General features: G+C 39.0%; 1 protein-coding gene across 10 annotated transcripts in view; it reads right to left on the bottom strand.

The window, feature by feature from the left end:
- LOC127844656 (glycosylphosphatidylinositol anchor attachment 1 protein-like) overlaps positions 1 to 22160 on the bottom strand; it is a 169431-nt gene that overhangs the window by 18100 nt on the left and 129171 nt on the right. For 7 of the 10 annotated variants that reach the window (XR_008032855.1, XR_008032856.1, XR_008032859.1 and 4 more), the window contains exons 1-7: positions 18654 to 18723; positions 11583 to 11759; positions 10030 to 10114; positions 9566 to 9671; positions 6384 to 6543; positions 5536 to 5637; positions 3684 to 3880 (exon numbers count right to left, since the gene is read on the bottom strand). Coding sequence is in view for 4 of the 10 variants with exons in the window: in XM_052375054.1 (XP_052231014.1) it covers positions 3684 to 3880; positions 5536 to 5637; positions 6384 to 6543; positions 9566 to 9671; positions 10030 to 10114; positions 11583 to 11754 (822 nt within the window). In the remaining 6 variants the exon portion in view is untranslated. Of the gene's footprint in view, positions 1 to 3683; positions 3881 to 5535; positions 5638 to 6383; positions 6544 to 9565; positions 9672 to 10029; positions 10115 to 11582; positions 11760 to 18653; positions 18724 to 22160 lie in introns of those variants that run through there. The other 3 variants (XM_052375055.1, XM_052375056.1, XM_052375057.1) reach the window with 2 other exon arrangements.

The following is a 22160-nucleotide window of genomic DNA, read 5'->3' as shown; positions in this document are numbered from 1 at the left end:
AAAGCACTAGAACCTTGAAACTTACACACATGGTAGCTATGAGCATATGTGCGACCCTGCACTATTTGGAATTTTGATCTGACCCCTGGGTCAAAAGTTATAGCGGTTGGGGTGGGGCCGAGTCAGAAATTATCACTCATTTTTTAGGTTATTTTACATTTACTTCTTTATTTCTACACCGATTCACTTCAAATTGATCATGGACCTCTCTTATGACAATACGGTCAATCTCAACCATGCATGGCCCCATTCCCAACCCGTGGGCGCCCCGCCCACATAGGCCACACCCACCAAAAATTTCCATTTACTATAATTTTTTCATTTCTACACGGATTCACTTCAAATTGATAATGAACTTTTGTTATGACATTAGGGTCAATCTCAACTATGCATGGCCCCATTCCCAACCCTGGGGCGCCCGCCCACATAGGCCACACCCACCAAAAAATTCCATTTACTATAATTTTTTCATTTCTACACGGATTCACTTCAAATTGATACTGAACTTCTCTTATGACATTAGGGTCAATCTCAACTATGCATGGCCCCATAACCAACCCTGGGGCCCCGCCCACATAGACCACACCCACCCAAAATTGCCTTTACTATAATTTCTTCATTTCTACACCGATTCACTTCAAATTGATATTGAACTTCTCTTTTGACAATACAGTCAATCTCAACTATGCATGGCCCCATTACCAACCCTGGGGCGCCCCGCCCACATAGACCACTCCCACCCAAAATTGCCTTTTACTATAATTTCTTCATTTCTACACAGATTCACTTCAAATTGATACTGAACCTCTCTTATGACAATACGGTTTATCTCAACTATGCATGGCCCCATTACCAACCCTGGGGCCCCGCCCACATAGACCACACCCACCCAAAATTGCCTTTTACTATAATTTCTTCTTTTCTACACCGACTCACTTCTAATTGATGATGAACTTCTCTTATGACAATACGGTCAATCTCAGCTATGCATGGCCCCATTACCAACCCTGGGGCACACCTAGGTCAAACATTCGGTGTGGGGATACGCGTTGGCCTCTGCCGCGCCATTTCTAGTTGATTCTTAGTTTTAATACTATCTTTTCTTGTGATTTTTATAGCATATATATGTTCTGAACATAATAACGGCAGTATGCTACATATGTGTTTTTATGCATGAATTTGAACTTTAGATAAAGAAATAATTAATGACATGAAAACATTTTCATCAAATCCTGAAGCTTTGCAATTATAAAACAACAATAAAACACCATAAGTACAGAGGAATGTATACAAGTCAGTGATAAACTGATAAGTACGCTGGCTGGGAAAATCTTTTGTTTACCTGTTTCAATTCACTGGCGGTATCTTGTCGATACAGTGTATAGCCATATGAGGAAAACTGCGCTGCCCCTGGTGGCCTTTTTTTTTTAACCAACTGGAACCATTTTCCAACTAGTCCAAGATATCATTGAGACAAGTGTTCTGACCAAGTTTCATGAAGTTTGGAAAATAAATGTGGCCTCTAAAGTGTTAACAAGGTGAATATTGACGACACACAACAGACAAAGCATGACCAACAAAAGTTGATCACAAAATCTCACCATAAGCACATTGAGCTCAGGTGAGCTAATTAGTATAAAAATGAAAGGGACGAAATCAGCTGAAAGAAGGAGAAATCATACCCTTGACGCCTGGTTTGCTTACAACTGAGTCCTGTTCTGGATAAACTGGGCTTCTTGTATGTGTGGAAAGTGTCATCCCAGATAAGCCTGTGCAGTCTTCACAGGCTTTTCTAGGACAACACTTACCGCCTAGACTGGATTTTCTTGTACAGTGGAAACCCTCTAAACCGGATCCTCTTTATACCGGAATCCTCTCTAAACCGGACAATTTGTCCGGTCCCATTTTTTTCCCTATAATACCATGCGTAAAATATCTCCTGGAGACCGGAATCCTCTCAATTCCGAATACCGGCCATTCTTTGGATCAAAATCGGGTCATTCCCTACGTAATTGTACCCCTCTAAACCGCTCAGGGCAGGTTTATCGCACCTCAGACCTAGTGTCGAAAAGTTGTGAATAGCGGATCAAAGAGGCGTAAAATTAATAAAGGTGGTCAAAAATTTGTTAACTGTAAAAATCGTAAACCAATTTAAAGATACTTGTGATGTATATATCGATCAATAGAGGTGATAAAACTGATTATAATTACTGATAACAAACATAGAGTTCTTTAGTGTGTTTTGTTGTTGATGTAGGAAGCCGTGTTAAATTTTAATAATCTTAATGCTATTATATTTTGTGTAGTTTATCACAAATTCTAATTTAGTGTCATATAACATGGTGATTTGCAGAGTTCTTGAAGCAATTGCATCAAATTAGATATTCATTTAGATTTTCAAATTGGTAATTAAGATATCTAAGACTAAAAATGTCCAAACCTCCTCCTAAGCGAAGGCACGTGGAATTGTCTCTAGAAGACAAAATCAAATTGATAAAAGAATCAGAGATGTTCCCTAAACCTACACTCAAGATTCTGTCAGAGAAATATAGGGCAGGAAAGTCGACGATCAGGGATATCATGCTAAAGTCTGCGTACATATCTCATTGGGAAGCTCTTCACCAAATAAAGTTGGTTTAAAAATGAAATGAAATTTAGAAACATCAATGAACTTGTATGGGACTGGTTCTGTATTGTAAGGGCTAAGTCATTGCCGATCTCTGGTCCGATCATACAGGAAAAGGCACGCAGCTTTGCTAAGGAACTAGGAATTAGTGACTTTAAAGCGTCTAATGGGTGGCTGTGTCGTTGGAAGATGTTTTTCAGTGTAAAAAGGAACTAAATTCAACTCAAAAATACATACATTTGTAAAATTGTTTGTTTTTCAGGTTGCACTGTTTGTTTTATGTTGTGAATGATATTGCTTTCGAATCAATAGATTAAGTGACATGTGTTGTTCTTATGTGATGCAGTATCAATAAATGTTATATGTAAATAAACTATTAAATTTTGCTGAAAGTGTTTTTTCCACATCAGCTATGTAATTGAGCTTCTGAAAATAAAATAGACAATGTCCCCTCTAAACCGGAATCCTCTAAACCGGAATTTCCTCTTGGTCCCGGGAATGTCCGGTTTAGAGGGGTTCCACTGTATAAAAAACTTTTATTAACGAAAAATTCCATACATTGCTGATAAAGCCTGTGTTTACAACACAAGCTAATCTTGGATGACAGTTTATGCACATGTATAAAGCCCAAATTTCACAAAACACGGCTCAATAAAGATTTAAGTTTTCATCATAAACATGACTTATATCACCATATATATGATATAAGTCAACTTTTCTAAATTGTTTATCCATTGAAAATCTGAATGATTTGCACATAATAAGTTGGTTTGACTGCTAAGTTGTCTACAGAAAATGTTTAGAAACAGTGCCACCACTAAACACCCATCCATTAAATACAACAGGGGCATTTAATTCAATAAATGTTTACATGTAAGCATTGACTTCTTTTACTACAATTAATACAGTATTTTGCAGGACCGTACAGGAATTCAAAAATTGAATAATTAAATATCACTAATGCAGACTTGTAAAGAGTTATATTGATAACAGTGATTAAAATCTTGATCAATGTACCCTGCAAAATGCACTATATATGGAAAGTATTACAGTTTACCTTGTTGTGTAGTTTGACTTGCAGCCCATGCCGGTTACACAGCCTAACCACAAGGTTGACAAGGTCAAGGTTGGGCAGCTGGCCGTTCAGGCCCTCCATCTTGATGTTCATGAATTGGATATTACTGTCGGGTATCTCCAGATTCAGGGCCGCCTGTATCTGACCACTCCGCGCTGGCAACTCATCTGGCCTGATGTCTGTACATTCAACAAATGAACCTCAATCTGGGAAAATGGGGCTTAATGCATGACTGTACAAGTGTCGTCCCTGATTAGCCTGTGCAGTTGGCAGAGGCTATCAGGAACAACACTTTCTGCATGAAGAGGATTTTCGCAAAGAAGAGCTTTCCTATATATAAATCAAATACTTTAAAGCTGAAAGTGTCGTCCCTGCAGACTGCACAGGCTAATCTGACAACATTTTTGGCACATGCATTAAGCCCTGTTTTGGAGAGCAAGGCTAAAATAGATGCATTGCAATAAATGGAGCCATGCTCTGTGAAAAGGGAGTTTAATGCATGTGCCTAAAGTGTCATCCCTGATAAGCCTGTGCAGTCCACACAGGCTATTAAGGGACAACACTTTCCGCTTTTATGATATTTTTTGTTTCAAGAAAGTCTCTTCTTAGCAAAAATCAAGTTGAGGCGGAAAGTGTCATCCCTGATTAGCCTGTGTGGACCGCACATGCTAATCTGGGACGACACTTTACGCACATGCATTAAACCCCCTTTATCACAGAGCACAGCCCAATGGGAAAACCTGCCATAATGTATCTATGTTAAGTATCTTGCAATATCAGAGTGCATCTGTTTACAGAGACGTCCCAGAGCAGCAAACAAGCGTGAAAAGTGTCATGTTAAATTAGATTATAGCGATTACACAGGCTGATCAAGCTCATTGCATTGCCCAGATATACATTAAACATAAATTATTTAACCTTTTTTAGGCGAATTTACATTCATTACATATAGCAAAACTTCATGTCTCTATATCAAATACATATTGCACTCCTTTCTCTTTGTTAAATTACAATAAATCAGTTTGTATAACTCAGTTGTTCAGTATTGCCTATTTCTAAAGAGTTATTTTTTTCTTCTGGTTTAAAAGTGATAAGCAATCAAACCCATGCTTTTTGTGATTATTTACTGTATGCATTGTATGTCTGCACTATTTGTCTGCATTTAATTAGGGATTTTGTTCATTGATGATGCTTGCTTGAGGTGCGTTTTTTGAAGTACGTGGCTTTTGTTGAATTTCACTTCCAAAATGCTGTTTTCTGAGGGTGCTTGCCTTTGGGACAATTTTGCTTTCCTAGAAGTTGCAACATCAAACATATTTTACTGCAATTATTGGAAGAAGACAGATGTATCTTTAAAATGAGACCAGACTTAACAAATTTGATATATGTTTATAAGGTATAACAAATGCTTTGAAAGCTGCCAGTTTGATAATTGGACCCATGGGAATAGGAATTAGTGTATTCCAACCACTCTATCTAAAATGTTATGCAATGCGTTGTCATGTGAAAGTTCTTGACAACTTCTAGGTTACAACGCTTAACCATACAATATTAAATTACATACAGTGACTACATAACACATTTCCAGTATCCTCCTAGCAAACAATACACCATGCTTTTGGTGTCCCATGCAGGCGTCCGATTGCATGGCTTTTTTCTTTTCTTTTAAGCAGGGTCAAAATAAAGGCCCATTCTACAAAGCACTTTGCTCTAAAGTTTTAGTAACCGTTGAACATTTCTTTCTTATTTTTAGTGTTGCTAATTCAGTTTACTTGTCAATTTTTTTCTCAAAATGGAACACAAATCACATATAAAGCCCTGTGATGACACATACACTGTGAATGCACATGGTGGTAGCCATCCAGCCAAGCTTGCATGCCTAACTCTTCTCTGTCAGTGGCCAGGAATATGATGTCCTTGCTCCAATATGGCTGACCTGAAACAACAGTCACCCATACAGATAAATGTACTCTACCACCAGCCTTTTTATCTAGGGGTATTTTTACCACCGAACCTTTTCTGTCAAGGATAATTCCCATGCCCCTGACCAAAGACACCAATTTTGTCAAGGAGTATTTTCCCCTAAAACTTTCATATCATGAGGTTTTTTACATCTGACCGTCTTCTGACAAGATGTATTTTCCCCCTAACCTTGGTTATCACAAAATAAGCAGCAGAATTACAATACAGTTGAAACAAAATACACCAATAGTCAAGCAGTGGTTCTAGTATCAAATATTGTGTAGTATCACATCTTTAGAATTTTGAAGCCTTGTGTACAACAAGTCCTTATATTACTCATTACTGCTACGGTGTCATGGAACATATTTTGCATGTTTTTGTTGGTTTAATAGCATTGAATACATTAAACATACAAATCAATAATATTGTTTTATTATCGTATTTCTTATTTCATTTCTTTTAAATACAAGCATTAAGTGTTAGTAAATAGGCATAATGTTATACACTTTATCTGCAAAATAAAACTACTCGAAACAAATATATAAATCTAGTGTTAACAAGCTTTTATGCCCCTTCATGGAACAAAAATCCACTTTAGGTGGAAAGTGTTATCCCTGATAAGCCTGTGCGGACAGCACAGGTTAAACTTGGATGACACTTAACACATGCATAAAGCCCCATTTTCCCAGAGCCTTGATCAAATGTATAATGAATACATACGGATAAAATATCGCACCAAGCCCAACATGACAATGAGTCCTCCATATGTCTGTGGCAGTTCTGAAGACTTGGAGCGCAGCGGCACTGACAACACCACCGCCTCAACCCTCGACGCTCTCCGGGCACGTAATATTCCATACACGTTCTGTCCTGGGACTAACTGAACCAGTAGATAATATTCCATATACATTCTGCCCTTGGACTAACTGAACAAGGAAATACTATCCCATTTACATTCTGCCATTGGACTAACTGAACAAGGAGATAATATCCCATATACATTCTGTCCTGGGACTAACTGAACAAGGAGATACTATCCCATACACGTTCTGTCCAGGGACTAACTGAACAAGGAGATAATGTCCAATATACATTCTGCCCTGGGACTAACTGAACAAGGAGATAATGTCCAATATACATTCTGCCCTGGGACTAACTGAACAAGGAGATAATATTCCATACACATTCTGCCTTTGGACTAACTAAACAAAGAGATTATATCCTATACACATTTTGCCCTTGGACTAACTAAACAAGGAGATAATATCCCATACACGTTCTGTCCTGGGACTAACTGAACAAGGAGATAATATCCCATACACATTTTGTTCTTGGGCTTACTGAACAAGGAGAAAACATCCCATATACATTCTGCCCTTGGACTAACTGAACAATAAGATACTATTCCATATACATTCTGCCCTTGGACTAACTGAACAAGGAGATAATATCCCATACTAATTCTGCAATTGGACTGACTGAACAAGGAGATAATATATCATACACATTCTGTCCTGGGACTTATTGAACAAGGATATAATATCCCATACACATTCTGTTCTGGGACTAAATGAACAAGGTGATAATATTTCATACACATTCTGTCCTGGGACTAAATGAACAAGGTGATAATATTCCATACACATTCTGCCCTTGATCTTACTGAACAAGAAGATAATATTCCACACACATTCTGTCCTGAGACTAACTGAACAAGGAGATACTATTTCATACACATTCTGCCCTTGGACTAACTGAACAAGGAATAATATCCCATATACATTCTGAACTTGGACTTACTGAACAAGGAGATACCTGGCCTTGAAGAATGTGCAAGGGGTAATGGATGGTATAGTTCGGTTTGTGTCTGGCCCTGAAGAATGTGAAAGGGTTTATGAATAGTAAAGTTCTGTTTGTACCTGGCCTTGAAGAATGTGCAAGGGTTATGGATAGTATGATTCTGTTTGTACCTGTCCTTGGAGAATGTGTAAGGGGTAATGGATAGTATAGTTCTGTTTGTACCTACATATACTCTTGAAGAATGAGAAATGGCTTATGGATGGCATAGTTCTGTTTGTACCTGTCCTTGGAGAATGTGCAAGGGGTAATGGATAGTATAGTTTTGTTTGTACCTGTCCTTGGAGAATGTGCAAGGGGTAATGGATAGTATAGGTTTGTTTGTACCTGTCCATGGAGAATGTATAAGGGGTAATGGATAGTATAGTTATATTTGTACCTGTCCTTGGAGAATGTGCAAGGGGTAATGTATAGTATAGGTTTGTTTGTACCTGTCCATGGAGAATGTTCAAGGGGTAATGGATAGTATAGTTCTGTTTGTACCTGTCCTTGGAGAATGTGCAAATGGTAATGGATAGTATATTTTGTTTGTACCTGTCCTCGTAAAATGTGTAAGGGGTAATTGATAGTATAGTTCTGTTTGTACCTGTCCTTGTAGTATGTGTAAGGGGTAATGGATAGTATAGTTCTGTTTGTACCTGTCCTTGGAGAATGTGCAAGGGGTAATGGATAGTATTGTTCTGTTTATACCTGCCCTTGGTGAAAGTGCAAGGGTTAATGGATAGTATAATTATGTATGTACCTGTCCTTGGAGAATGTGTAAAAGGTAATGGATAGTATAGTTCTGTATGTACATGTTCTTGGAGAATGTGTATGGGGTAATGGATAGTATAGTTCTGTTTGTACCTATTCTTGAAGAATGACAAAGGGGTAATGGATAGTATAGTTCTGTTTGTACCTGTCCATGGAGAATGTGTAAGGGGTAATGGATAGTATAGTTCTGTTTGTACCTGTCCTTGGAGAATGTGCAAGGGGTAATGGATAGTATAGTTCTGTTTGTACCTGTCCTTGGAGAATGTGCAAGGGGTAATGGATGGTATAGTTCTGTATGTTCCTGTCCTTGGAGAATGTGTAAGGGGTAATGGATATTATAGTTTTCTTTGTACCTGTCCTTGAAGAATGTGCAAGGGGAATGGATAGTATAGTTTTGTATGTACCTGTCCTTGGAGAATGTGTAAAGGGTAATGGATAGTATAGTTATGTTTGTACCTATTCTTGAAGAATGACAAAGGGGTAATGTATAGTATTGTTCTGTTTGTACATGTCCATGGAGAATGTGCAAGGGGTAATGGATAGTATAGTTCTGTTTGTACCTCTCCTTGGAGAATGTGTACAGGGTAATGGATGGTATAGTTCTGTTTGTTCCTGTCCTTGGAGAATGTGTAAGGTGTAATGGATAGTATAGTTCTGTTTGTACCTGTCCTTGAAGAATGTGCAAGGGGGAATGGATAGTATAGTTCTGTTCGAACCTGTCCTTGGAGAATGTGTAAGGGGTAATGGATAATATAGTTCTGTTTGTACATGTACCTATCCTTGGAGAATGTGTAGGGGTAATGGATAGTATAGGTTTGTTTGTACCTGTCCTTGAAGAATGTGCAAGGGAAAAGGATAGTATAGTTTTGTTTGTACCTGTCCTTGGAGAATGTGCAAGGGGTAATGGATAGTATAGTTTCGTTTGTACCTGTCCTTGGAGAATGTGCAAGGGGTAATGGATAGTATAGTTTTGTTTGTACCTGTCCTTGGAGAATGCGCAAGGGGTAATGGATAGCATAGTTCTGTTTGTATCTGTCCTTGGAGAATGTGCAAGGGGTAATGGATAGTATAGTTCTGTTTGTACATGTCCTTGGAGAATGTGCAAGGGGTAATGAGTAGTACAGTTCTGTTTGTACCTGTCCATGGAGAATGTGCAAGGGGTAAAGGATGGTATATTTTTGTTTGTACCTGTCCTTGGAGAATGTGTAAGGGGTAATGGATAGTATAGTTCTGTTTGAACCTGTCCTTGGAGAATGTGCAAGGGGTAATGGATAGTATAGGTCTATTTTTACCTGTCCTTGGAGAATGTGCAAGGGGTAATGGATAGTATAGTTCTGTTTGTATGTCTCCAGACCTGCCTCTCTCATCTTCTGGTAAAGCCAGTCTCTTGGGACATTCCTGAAATGTACAAGTGCTTGAGAATTTGGTTATGTAACACATCTGCATGTTAAAGGGACTGTGTCATTTTACATCAGAATTCTTTTTTTAATCTTACTGACTCATTTTTTTAAACATGGATCTGTATTACTTAGAATCATTCTTAATAAATTTGTATTAAAGAGTGTATTTAAAGATGCCAGAACAATGATTTTGTATAAATACCAACTACATTTCTGAAAGCCGTACCTATCAATTGAATTGTAATCAGCATCTCTGGGGTCTTCTATAAGATTATATACTTCGAAAACAAGTAAATAAAGTTACCAAGTGTAAACATATGATCGATTGGTTACTATAAATGTAAAATTGTATGTACCTTTTATCCCTTTTCAATTCCTCTTTAACTTCTGTGATATATGAACTAACATCAAAATCAAAGAAGAATCCACTCTCAACCACACCTACAATAGAAAACAGAAGATAATTACTAAAAATTAAATAAGTGGTATACTTTGAATTCCTTTACATCAAAATAATACACTGTCTTGCTGATAAGAAATAGAACTTAAGTAACATAAACAGAAAGAGAAACCATTCTTTAAAGCTACAAGTCTGCAATCACAAAATACTAGGGATTGGAACCTTTCCTGCAATCATATTTGAATATTCATTTTCCTTATTTATTCTAATATATTCAAAAATGTGATTAATAGAACAAAACATTAAACTGTCAATTTACCTTATCATATTATGGTTTTTCTGTAAACGTATTCTTAAGATCCATGTCATTAACTGAAAAGTGTGTCATACCCAAGCATATATTAAGGTGAAATCCAGATACTTATTCTAATTTAATGTTCATGTAGTTTGCTCTCCAAAAAAGGACTAGAAATAAATTCGGACATGTATGTCATGTCAATACATGAATAGCATGTATTGAGTGTCAAATAAAAACTTTTTACAGCTTAGAAACTATACACCAAAACTTTAAACACCATAGTTTAGTTATACAGCATTCACCCTCTGTCAAAAGATGTCATTCTGACGATTATAGAACAAACCAATAAAAAGAAGATCCATTGTACTCTCACTGGATGTAACATGCAATAATGCCAATACAGTTTCTTATGCACAATTGACTGTTTTTATATGCTACCTGTTGTCACCACACGACTTGTGAGAGTAGTCATCTGGATTAATTAAGATATGAGCCTCGCTTTGCGAAAAGATGGTTTAATGAATATGCCTAAAGTGTCGTCCCAGATTAGCCTGTGCAGTATGCACAGGCTAATCAGGGATGACACTTTACGCCTTAACTTGATTTTTGCTAAGAAGAGACATTCTTTAAACAAAAAATAATCATAAAAGTGGGAAGTGTCGTCCCTGATTAGCCTATGGGGACACTTGAAGCATGTGCATTAAACCCCCTTTTCACAGTGCAAGGCTCATATTGAAAAAGGGGAGTAAAATAATAATATTAACGTTATGGTAACTCACCATAAAGCCATGATGTTGATGGTATTAAAACTGATCAAGAATTTAATACCCCATGACAGATAAGCTGCTGTATTGTAATTATGAAAACACCATTGAAATAAGTGAGGACAGGTATAATCAAAACATTGACTAATACATGATAGCAATCAGCTAAAAGCTTAACTGTGAACAGTACAAAACGCAGAGTAGAATTATTATCTCTCAAAATTAAACATGTGCATTGAATGTTTGGATAGGAATATTTGGCCAGTTTTCTAATATCCAAAAATATATTACCATCCCTACAAAATACATGTCAAACGCACATAAAAGATCACATTTTTGCTATAAAAATTCACTAGTGAATAATTGTAAAATACAATGAATAAACAATCAAAAAGCCATAGAATAAAAAAGTACCATATTTATGTGAAATAAACATAAAAAAATTACCTGGCAGAAGAGCATTTTCTGAGAAATATGTTTTAGCATTGAAAGGTTTGTATGCCAAAGCCATAAACCAAATGACCCCAACAACATAGCAAGCTCCACACAGAATGTTGTTGTAACGAGATACTTTCTCAACTATCAACTGTCTTGATTTTGGATTTGAAAGAATGCCCATCTTCTCTGCAAGAGAAAACAAAACAACAAAATGAGTTATCATAATGACTGTCTTGATGTAGTGCATCATTGAAAGTACAAGTGCCCACGCAAAAGCAAACCAGTGGGAGATGAGTTAATGACCACCACCAACAACAGCCCTTTTCTTGGTGTATCTACGGTACCGGTCAGCTGAATGGACCAATTTTCCCCCTAAAAAAAGTAAACAGAATTCCCAATTTGAAAAAAAAAATAGAAAAAATAAGAGTCTTATGATTATATTTCAATTTAATTTTAATTACATCCAACAAAGTTAATAACCATAATTTATACCAAAAAAAAAATCTTTTAATTTAAATTGTTAAGAGTTATAGAAATTACTTTTCCCCTAATTCTGTGAACATATCCAGTGAAAAATGTCCAATCTAGAAAATTAGATAAGTCCCAAAATGGCAAGAAAAATCCCTGAACAAACATCAAGGGCTTTGTCAAGTTCAAAGATAGATAACTGAGGACCATGTGGTTAATTTTTCATAAAAAATATTCTTGTAAATCAACACTTTCTATAAATAAAAAATATCAAGTTTCACTTGATTAGCTACATTAAATAGAAATGAAGAAGTTTGCTCCTAAATACATGCAACATTTTATGCAAAGAAATGGCAGTGTTCAAGAGCATATAAGTCAGGAACATGCAGAAAACTGCACATGAAAATTGTGTCTTTCACATCTAGTACACTTCAAGGTGGAAATAGTTTGCTTAAAAAATTTACAACATTTTATGGGGACAGACAAAGCAGCCAAACTCAAGCTATTGTCTGAAGATAACTTTTTCTTCTATAAGTTCTACAGTGATCTTAACCTTTATCCAACTAATTCCAAAAGCTGGATCTAAATGTAAGCAAACAACAAACAGAATTTCAGAAAAATACCCCCAGAAAAACTCAAGCTTTTCATGTATATATGTAAGCTACCTACACACAAAATGTCAGTAAATATCTCCTACACACTAGTGTTATGGAGGGGAAACTGTTTATATATTTTTAGTAACAGTACACTTGACCCAACATGCCACCAATACAGCCCCAAAGCTATGTTTTCATCATCTTATCTTCGCCTGTGGTCCCATCTGGGACATAGGCCGCCAACCAGCTTCCTCCAGGCGGTCGGTTCTGGGCGAGTCTCTCAAGCTGCCCACATGTTTGGCCCATCTGCTTAGCATCTGCATCCAGATCACGGCACCAGGCATTTCTAGGCCGCCCTCTCTTCCTTTTCCCTTGGGGGTTCCATGTGAGGGATTGCCTTGTCGTATTGGATGCAGGCTTGCGAAGGGTGTGGCCTATCCACCTCCAACGTCTCTGAAGGATGTCTTCTTCAACTGGCTGCTGGTTTGTTCTTCTCCATAATTCTTCGTTGGAGATCTTGTCTGGCCAGCGGATCTTGAGGATCTTCCTGAGGCAGGTGTTGATGAAGACCTGTATTTTCTTTATGGTGGTGACAGTGGTTCTCCAGGTCTCTGCTCCATAGAGGAGTAGCGGCTTCACGATGGTATTGAAGAGCCTAATCTTGGTGGTGATGCCAATTACGCTGGATCCCCAGATGTTCTTCAGCTGATGGAAGGCTGCTCCTGCTTTACCGATGCGGGTTCTGACATCTGCATCCGTTCCTCCCTGGTTGTCCAGAATGCTGCCGAGATAGGTGAAGCTGTCCACCTCCTCCAGCGCCTCGCCTTGGACTGTGATGCGTGTGTTGTTTGATGCGTTGGTCCTGAACACCTTGCTCTTTCCTTTGTTGATGGTGAGGCTCAGTCTAGCTGAGTTGTCCGCTACCATGTTTGTCTTTTCCTGCATCTGTTGTTGGGTGTGGGAGAGAAGAGCCAAATCATCGGCAAAGTCGAGGTCTTCCAACTGTTCCCAGAGTGTCCACTGAATTCCATTCCGCTTCTGCTCTGTTGATGTCTTCATTACCCAGTCTATGGCCAGCAGGAACAGGAAAGGTGAGAGTAAACAGCCTTGCCTCACACCAGTTCTCACTTCAAAGGCATCCGTGAGCTGTCTGCCGTGAACAATTCTGCTGGTCATTCCCTCAAAAGACTTCCTGATGATGTTGATGATCTTTTCTGGCACTCGGTAGTGTCTCAGAAGTCTCCAGAGGGACTCCCAGTCAACGCTGTTGAACGCCTTTTCATAGTCAATAAAGTTGACATACTTCCTTTCGGAAGCCTGCTTGTTGGTCACGGAGATGCGGGTCTACTGGGTCTTTCATTCGGTTCAGTAGGATGCGATTAAACACCTTTCCTGGGATGGACAACAGGGTGATTCCTCGGTAGTTGGAGCAGGAACTGAGGTCGCCTTTCTTGGGAAGCTTGATGAGGTAACCCTCTTTCCACTTTGTTGGGATTTCTTCTTCTTCCCATATCTTGCTGAAGAGCGGGTGTAGTAGGTCCACACTGGTCTCCACGTCAGCCTTAAGTGCTTCTGTCGGTATGCTGTCAGGTCCTGCAGATTTGCTGTTCTTCAATTGTTTGATGGCGCTGCTGATCTCTTCCTTTGTGGGAGTGCAGCATTTGATTGGCAGATCGCTTGTAGCTGGCAGAATCTCTGGTGGGTTCACAGGGGCTTGCCTGTTGAGTAGCTCCTGGAAGTGCTCAATCCACCTCTTTTTCTGCCCTTCATCATCTGGTATTAATCCTCCATTTTTGTCCCTTACTGGCCTCTCTGGCTTGGCAAACTTCCCTGCTAATCTCTTGGTGATGGAGAACAGATCTTTAGTTCTGTTCTGATAGGCTGCCTCTTCCGCCTCTTTGCAAGCGTCTCTAGGTAGTTCCTCTTGTCTTCTCTGATACTTCCCTTGACGCTCCTATTTGCTTCAATGTACTCTTCTTGTGCTTTCACTTTTGCGGCTCGTGTTCTGCTGTTGTTTACACTAGCCTTCTTTTCTCGTCTTTCCTCAATTTTCTGAAGCGTCTCTGCTGACATCCACTCCTTGTGGGTGTAAGTTTTCATGCATTCTTTCTTTATCCAAGGTTTCATCAAGATTGATACACGCAAACTAAAGATACATTATATTTAGCAAGAAACCACCTGTTTATGCCACCTGCCGCCCACCTTACCCCAATCTAACAACTAGGATGTTCAACTTCGTTGAAAACGGGATTTAAAAGCACAACAACTTGCATTATTTCATTGATTTATGTCATTCATAAACAGAAGCTCCTAACTTATATGGATGATTTTTTAGTGCAGATGGCTATGCTGTGATCACCATGCAAGGACTGTTTCTTACCATTCTGGAAATATGGTCTATACAAATGATATTGGGACATTAAAGGTCAATTTACTTTAAATTGGTATAAAATATTATTGCTTGATTTATAACTTCTGAATAACTATTAACAACACTTAAGTTATATACAACACAATTTCTACAGAAAGCACTGTACATAAATAAATCTGTAAATCTTTATTTCCCTACTGCACAGCTCCATTTCCCAATATCTGAAAGTCAAACTGTCACTTGGGAACTTTGGAACTAAATTTTGGGAAAAAGCATACTTTTTGATATTGGGAATACCACCCAATAACGGCTATCAAATCAGCCAAAAAAACCTATACAGATGCCTGGATATTTTGAGAGGACAACCCCTTGCCAGTGTCAGGTAAAGCTTCTGAGGAGCAAGTGAATCTTTAAAGCAGGTCGCCCAGCTGGAAAGTTTAAGACTAGAGCTTTGACAAAAACCTGACAGAAAATACCCCTGCTCTGCAGCCATTCAAATTAATGTTCAAGAGAATATACCTCATACAAATAAATGAGACTCTTTAAAATTTTGTCTTGTTCATATACACTAAATGGTAGATGTTTATTTAAAGTTTTAATTAAAACCCTTGAGAAATGTGAAAGTTTTTCGCTCCACAAACTTAGAATATTTTATCCTTCTGCCATAAAAATGGATAATTATGTCCAAGGGCACATCTCCCTAGAAAATTTGGATGACTGTAAATGAAAAAAGACATAAAAAAAACGGCAGTGAGATTCATCAACAAAACAACAGGCTGCATCAGAATAGTGTTTGAATGTATGAAGATTCCTCCACTCCAGGAAAGAAGGAAGGCAAACAGGCTGACCTTCTATAAGGTGGTTGAGAGTCTTGTATGAAGTATCAGCCATGCCAAGCCAAGACTTCCTATCTTTAGTCAATAAAACCAAACATAAATTTATTCCAAAAACTTTCATTGATTATTAGGCAGATAATATTGTTGAGAGATACTCCATAAATTATTCAAAATGTGTAACGCCATTACAGTGTAAAACTTGACAACACTAAAACTCATGCTTCCCAAGGAGAATAATCAAATTGAATAAACTTGACAATAGTGTAGTAGGTGCTCAGACAGTTGACAGCTTCAGGTCAACTGTTTTTATACAGTGGGAATAATCATTAGCTACCATCTCTCCGATTGCGCCAACACTGAAACTGAAAGGCTCTTCGAAATACCTATCCAGATCCAGTAGAACCTTGTCACTTGTGTCTTGCACACCTACACTTCATGATATAATAATTCAAGCTTCAACCTTTAATGCAAACAAATGTCTAACCCAAAGAGCATAAAATTCAGAAATGTGAGAATCGGTAGGCATGGAGAATAGTGCATTGTAACTCTACTTTTTATGGTGATATTTTCAGGGTTCTTTATAAGAGCCGGCCGCCGGCCAAATCAGCCGTTTGAAATCTGATTTTGGCCGGTTGAAAATCGCTCAGATTCAAAAATCGGCAATTTACTTTTCGAAATTTGCGTGTCTTTTCGGTAATTTTTCTCCTTTTTGCTATTAAGCAAAGATGTCGCTTGATTATCTCCATTAACGCATTACAACAACAATGAAAAGGCACAAATTGGAATCGGTCAAAAAGCAGTAAAATATTTTGAGTTTTTGTTCCTAATTGCTTGCATTTTTGTGTTAATGCAAAGTTTTTGTTGTTGTGAAAGTTTGTTTTAATTCAGTTACATTTCAAACAAGAGGTGTCACGCAAAATGTGCATGGTTGACAGACGATCACAGGCTTGGCATTAATTTTTTTTAGGCACTAGCCCAGCTGGGCTACCAGCTTGGAAATTTCACTAGCCCGAATCAATTTCAACTAGCCCGAAATAAAAGTTATAATTCTCTTACATTTGTAACTATGTTTGTATTCAACAAGCATAGAACAATAAAGATTAAACAAATAAGCTCTTGATTCTGTTTTATTCACTGTTAATGTCTGACAAAAAATTTAACACAAGGTCTCCAGACATCTCCATTCTATCATGATCATTGTCTGAGTCACTGACATCCAGGTCTGACATTTCAGGTCTGCTCTTAAAGGCGGCCAGAAAAAAAAACAATGTTAAAATATGAAATGAATTTTCAAATATCTGGAAAAAGTAAATGCAATGTCAAACTAGACTGTGCATAAGAAGTAGAACAAGAAGGTAACCGTTCTGCCCTAACTTCTGAGTCTTCTTAATCTTAAACGACATTTGTAGCAGTAGTTTCATTGCCTAAGCCACATCTGTTTTGTAGCCGATTGTACCAGCATCTAAAATGCAGTATGATGACACATTTGAATTTAATGTCAGGATTCGTTTTTTGACAGATTAATTTTATCTGTTAAAAACTATAGTTGTAAGTTAGAGCATGATATTTAATGGCATGTCGTTTTTTACATTACGTATGAAATGCACTTACCAGCCAGTAAGAAACGCTGGCTCAGAATCAAAGTCCCCAATACAAAACGAAGCCATGACCGATTATTTTTCCGTAACGGTTGGCATTTTCGTTTTATTTACTGTTCATAATTTTTGTTGCAACCTTCATTGCCATTGTACAGTTGATGTTTGTGCGTTGCGCCCTCAAAATATCGCAGAAAAGACATTAAAACAAATTTATCGCCGCGAGTTCTCCACCCAGAAAAAAAAATAGTTATAGCATCTCGCGAGATTGACTTACAACACTGTTCGATAAGCATCTAATCAATGATTGCTCAAGAGAAATATAAAATGCAGTTTTGAATAAGAGTCTTTATGAATCTATTTCGGACATGTTACTGAGTTCAGACTGAGTTCAGACACGAAAAAATGCACTCGACTGATCAGGCTACTGGCTTGGAATTTTCGCTCGACAGACGCAAAAATCACTCGACTGACGATCAGGCCTTTTCCGCCCACTCGAATTTCGGCCCCATTCCCAATCCACAATCAAAGTTTTTTCTTAATCAGAATAAAATGTCCCAATTGGAACCTTGTGCAAAAAACCCCATCAAAATCATAAAAATTTACCCTAAAAATTGAGTGCAATTACGTATCCGAAAGTTGTGTTTAGCCAAATTATGATACACTTTATTTGTGAAAAATCGTATTTTAAATGACGTAGGGCAAACCTTTGTTGGAAACCAAGTTTTGTTAGTTAAAAAAGCTAAAATTCATAATATGCACAAAAAATGTTCAAATTTGAGTGCCTGGTTGACCATTACAATAGCCATAAAATGGCCAAAAATGCAGGAAACCACATGCTAAATTTTAAATCCCCCCCAGAAGGCCTGTAGGTTTCACATTTTTGCCTGTTTGCTCAAGTTATTGAGAACCCTATATTTTCATGTTTCAATTATAAGCTAGAGAAAAAGATCCAATGGAGGTAAGAAACACTAGGTAGTTAACGTCAATTTATTACTTATTGAGATCGCTATTCTTACCAATACAGTAATGATTATTGGGGGAAGTCAAACGTGTCCGAATCATTTTCATCCGAAACAACTAACTGCACATAAAGCTGAAAAATATTAAGCGAAAAGAATCCGACAACATGTCATTTGCTAGGTTAAACAAACTAATAACGTTCAAAATACACAACGTGGTTTATATTGTATAATAAACCGTAATTTACATACACAAATTTAGTATTTCTCGTTGTTGTTCCTACTTTAATCAATGAAGTTGTTTCCCTTTGCCGGGTATAGTGTAATTCACGGATCCAGTCAAACACCCGACCGTTTGCTTGGAACCGATACAATTTGTTGCAAAAGTAATGAAGCATTCTCTCATAAGATAATCTGTATCTGTATCTGTTCATATACGTAGAAGGACCACTTCTGGTATATTTTTTACGGGGGAGGAGGCTTCAGAAGTGATCCGGGAGGGCTATTTTAAAACCCTCGACTGTCTGTTTGCCGCCACACTAATTTTGAATGCACGAGAGTTATTTGTAATATGTCGGTCTAAAATCGTTGAGGTTTAGATGTCAGGAATTCATATGTGTCCACTGTCGGCACCATACCCCCTGCGATCTTGTAGCGCATCACCAAACGATTATAGACGCACCGGTCTTGAAGAGAATTCAGTTTTAAAGAAGTGAGCTAATTAAGTATCAACTATTTGCTTCAGGATCTTTATTTCCATCGACAATGATCAAGATCTGAAATTAACAATGATGATAATTAGATCTATAAAATGATAATTAGAGAAATGATGCTATATTATCCTCTATCTCCCCCCCCCCCAAGTCTTTGGGTATGAAATGTGCATATGAAATAATATAACACTTAAATTGAAGTTGAAACAAAGACTGATAACAATAAAACTGGGAACATTGGAGTCCACTAGGTCTACTCCATTATAAAGTAAGAAGAAGTTTGAACTTTTAAACAACAACAAAAAACAAAAACAAATGTCTTTGATGTGGTCAAATATATGAGTCTTTGTCAACAATCACATGATATAGTCTTTCTGCCACTCTGGGGCAATTCTAGTTCTTCCTGATCGTCTGACTGAAGTGCACAACAGGTCCGTCTGCGGGGGTATGCGGTTTGGTGTCTCGCGACTTGGTCCTGTGTCCACGGAAACGTCTACTGGTCGACTGTCAGGACTCGGAGGCTCAGAATAGGCTAGCTGACGACGAATCTGCAGCAGGTTACCTCGGCTGGGTGTCGCACTGCTGCTTGGCGTTACCGTAGTGGGTGACACAGTAGGGTGAGGAGCAGTGTGTGTTGGGATCCCAATGTTGGATGCAGCCGGCGTAGATCTGGTTGCTTGTGTTGGGGTCACTGCTGGTGTGATGGAGTGTCCTGTGGGATTTTCAGTTGTAGCTGCAGGTAGTCTGAGTGCTAGGTCACTATCAATGGACAGCCGTCGTGGTGGTAGTTGAACGGGGACGTAGGAACTTCCTATTGCGAAGGGTTACCCGTCTTGAGTCATCAAGTCGTACCACATACTGGTCAAATTGGCGAGCTTCAATTACCACTCCAGTCTTGTCCCACTTGCGAGGATAGAGTCCAATTTGGTTTTGCAGGCGAACATTATCTCCCACTGGTAGAGGTGGTAATCTCTGTGTGTGCTCTGACAGTTTTTCTGCACACCGCATGTGCCTGTTTCGCAAGGCTTCTTCACGGGCCAGTGATGTGCTTAACCAAGTTTCATGAGGTTTATACTTTCCAGGTGGAATTGGTATGAAGTCTCGAATGGGACGGCCAAATATGCACATGGCTGGAGAGAGTTTGGTATCCCTGTCTGGTGTGTTTCTGTACTGAAGCATTGCACGCTTAAAGGCATCTTTGTTTGTCACCAGTGGAAGTTGTGTTATCCATAAGGAGACGCTTCACTATCTTTACACCAATTTCGACCCTACAGTTGCTGTGTGGGAAGGCTACGGAGGATAGGCGATGATGTACACCCCAATCACTCAGGAATCGATGTGTGGCTGCAGCAGTGAATTCAGGGCCACCATCAGAGGCAAGTTCATCTGGTATTCCATATGTCACAAAGATACGTCTAAGACATGTGAGCAGTCCTTGGGCTCCATTAGTTGACTGCTCTACAATGGGCCAGTTGGAATAACGGTCCACTACAACAAGGAAATGATGCCCTTGGTAGCTGAAATAGTCAGCACATAGACACTGGAATGGATACTCTGGACTTAATGGAGGTATTGGTGGTGCGCTAGGATTTGATGGTGCACTACGGGTGCATTGTTGGCAACTGGTACGAAGAGCCGTAATGGCAGGTGTTATTCCTGGCCAAAATACTGATGTCTCTGCACTAGCAACCATGGAGGTGACACCTTGATGAGCTGCCTGCAGAGCCTCGAGTACTTCGTCTCTCAGTGATGGTGGTATCACAACACGGTCTTTGTATATGATGACGCCATCGACTGTAGATAGACCTTCACGGTACTGAAAGTAGTCTCTGAGCGATTCTGGCAGCTGGTGACGGTGTTTCGGGATACCAGATTCGATGATCTCTGTCAATGCTAGCATGTCTGTATCGCTAGCTGTGGCTGTGCGAACTCTGTCCCAGGTGACTGATTGAAGATTGATAGCATTGAGGGATGAAACAACACCTGCAATGACCCAATCATCTATGGAGTCTTCCTGATCTTCTTGCACTCTCAAACCAGTCATGAGAGAGCTGCGGCTAGCAGAGGTTGAATCGATGTGTGTCTCGTCATCCGGCAATATCAGCTTTTCTGCATCACTGGTTGGATAACGTGATAGGCAGTCAGTGGCGCGATGTTTGACACCTGGAATGTGGACCATATGGAACCTGTAGCGTAGCGTTTTCTCTTTCACGTTTCTAAGACGAGTATTAGAGATGTCCTAAAGGGATCATTCTGTGAATATCTTGAGGAGAGGTTTATGGTCAACAACGATGATGAGGTCTGTGCAGCCTAGGACGAAGTACCTGGCCTTGTCAAGGGAATCTGCGACAGCAAGTGCTTCACCCTCAACTGGTGCATAGCGAGACTCTGCTGGATGAGTGAATCTGCTGCCAATGAGTGTGATCTTCCATCCAGATAGGCAACAAAAGGGTTCCTTCTTTGAGCATGTGCAGTGCTTTTGAAGGAGCCAGAATCCAATACCCGATTTTGACCAGTCGGTCGCCAGACATGTGGGTCTTTTGGGGTCAAAGATACGAACACCCTCTTCTATTTCGCTGGCGATCAGTAGATTGACTCATCGAAGATGGCCTGAAGATGTTCATTCCAGTTAAACGGAGTGCCAGGTTTCAAAAGTTCCCTAAAGGGTAGCATTCTTTCGGCCATGCTGAAAACATATGATACCTGGCTAACTTGACCAAACCAGGAACGCACATCTGTAATGTCTTTTGGTGTAGGGAAGTTAAGGATGGCTTGTTAATATCTCTGGCACGGTCTTACATCGTTGCGTGTTATTTCGAATCCTTCAAATTCCACAACATCAGCTCCAAACACAAACTTTTCTGGATTCAGTGTTATGCCATTTCGACCGCAAATGTCTAGCCAGTGTACTGCTTGAAAGAAACTGTCCTGAAGATCATCAGCCCATAGCAAAGCATCGTCAAAACATTTGGTTTTGTGAGGGATGTCGGCAACATTCTCATCATAGTGTCGGGTGTATCCATCACCCGAAGCAATGTAGCCCTGA

This window comes from Dreissena polymorpha, chromosome 9, assembly GCF_020536995.1.
Source record: "Dreissena polymorpha isolate Duluth1 chromosome 9, UMN_Dpol_1.0, whole genome shotgun sequence".
NCBI lineage: Eukaryota > Metazoa > Mollusca > Bivalvia > Myida > Dreissenidae > Dreissena > Dreissena polymorpha.
Note: the sequence above shows the minus strand (reverse complement) of the source record. Positions and strands in the feature narration are given on the sequence as shown.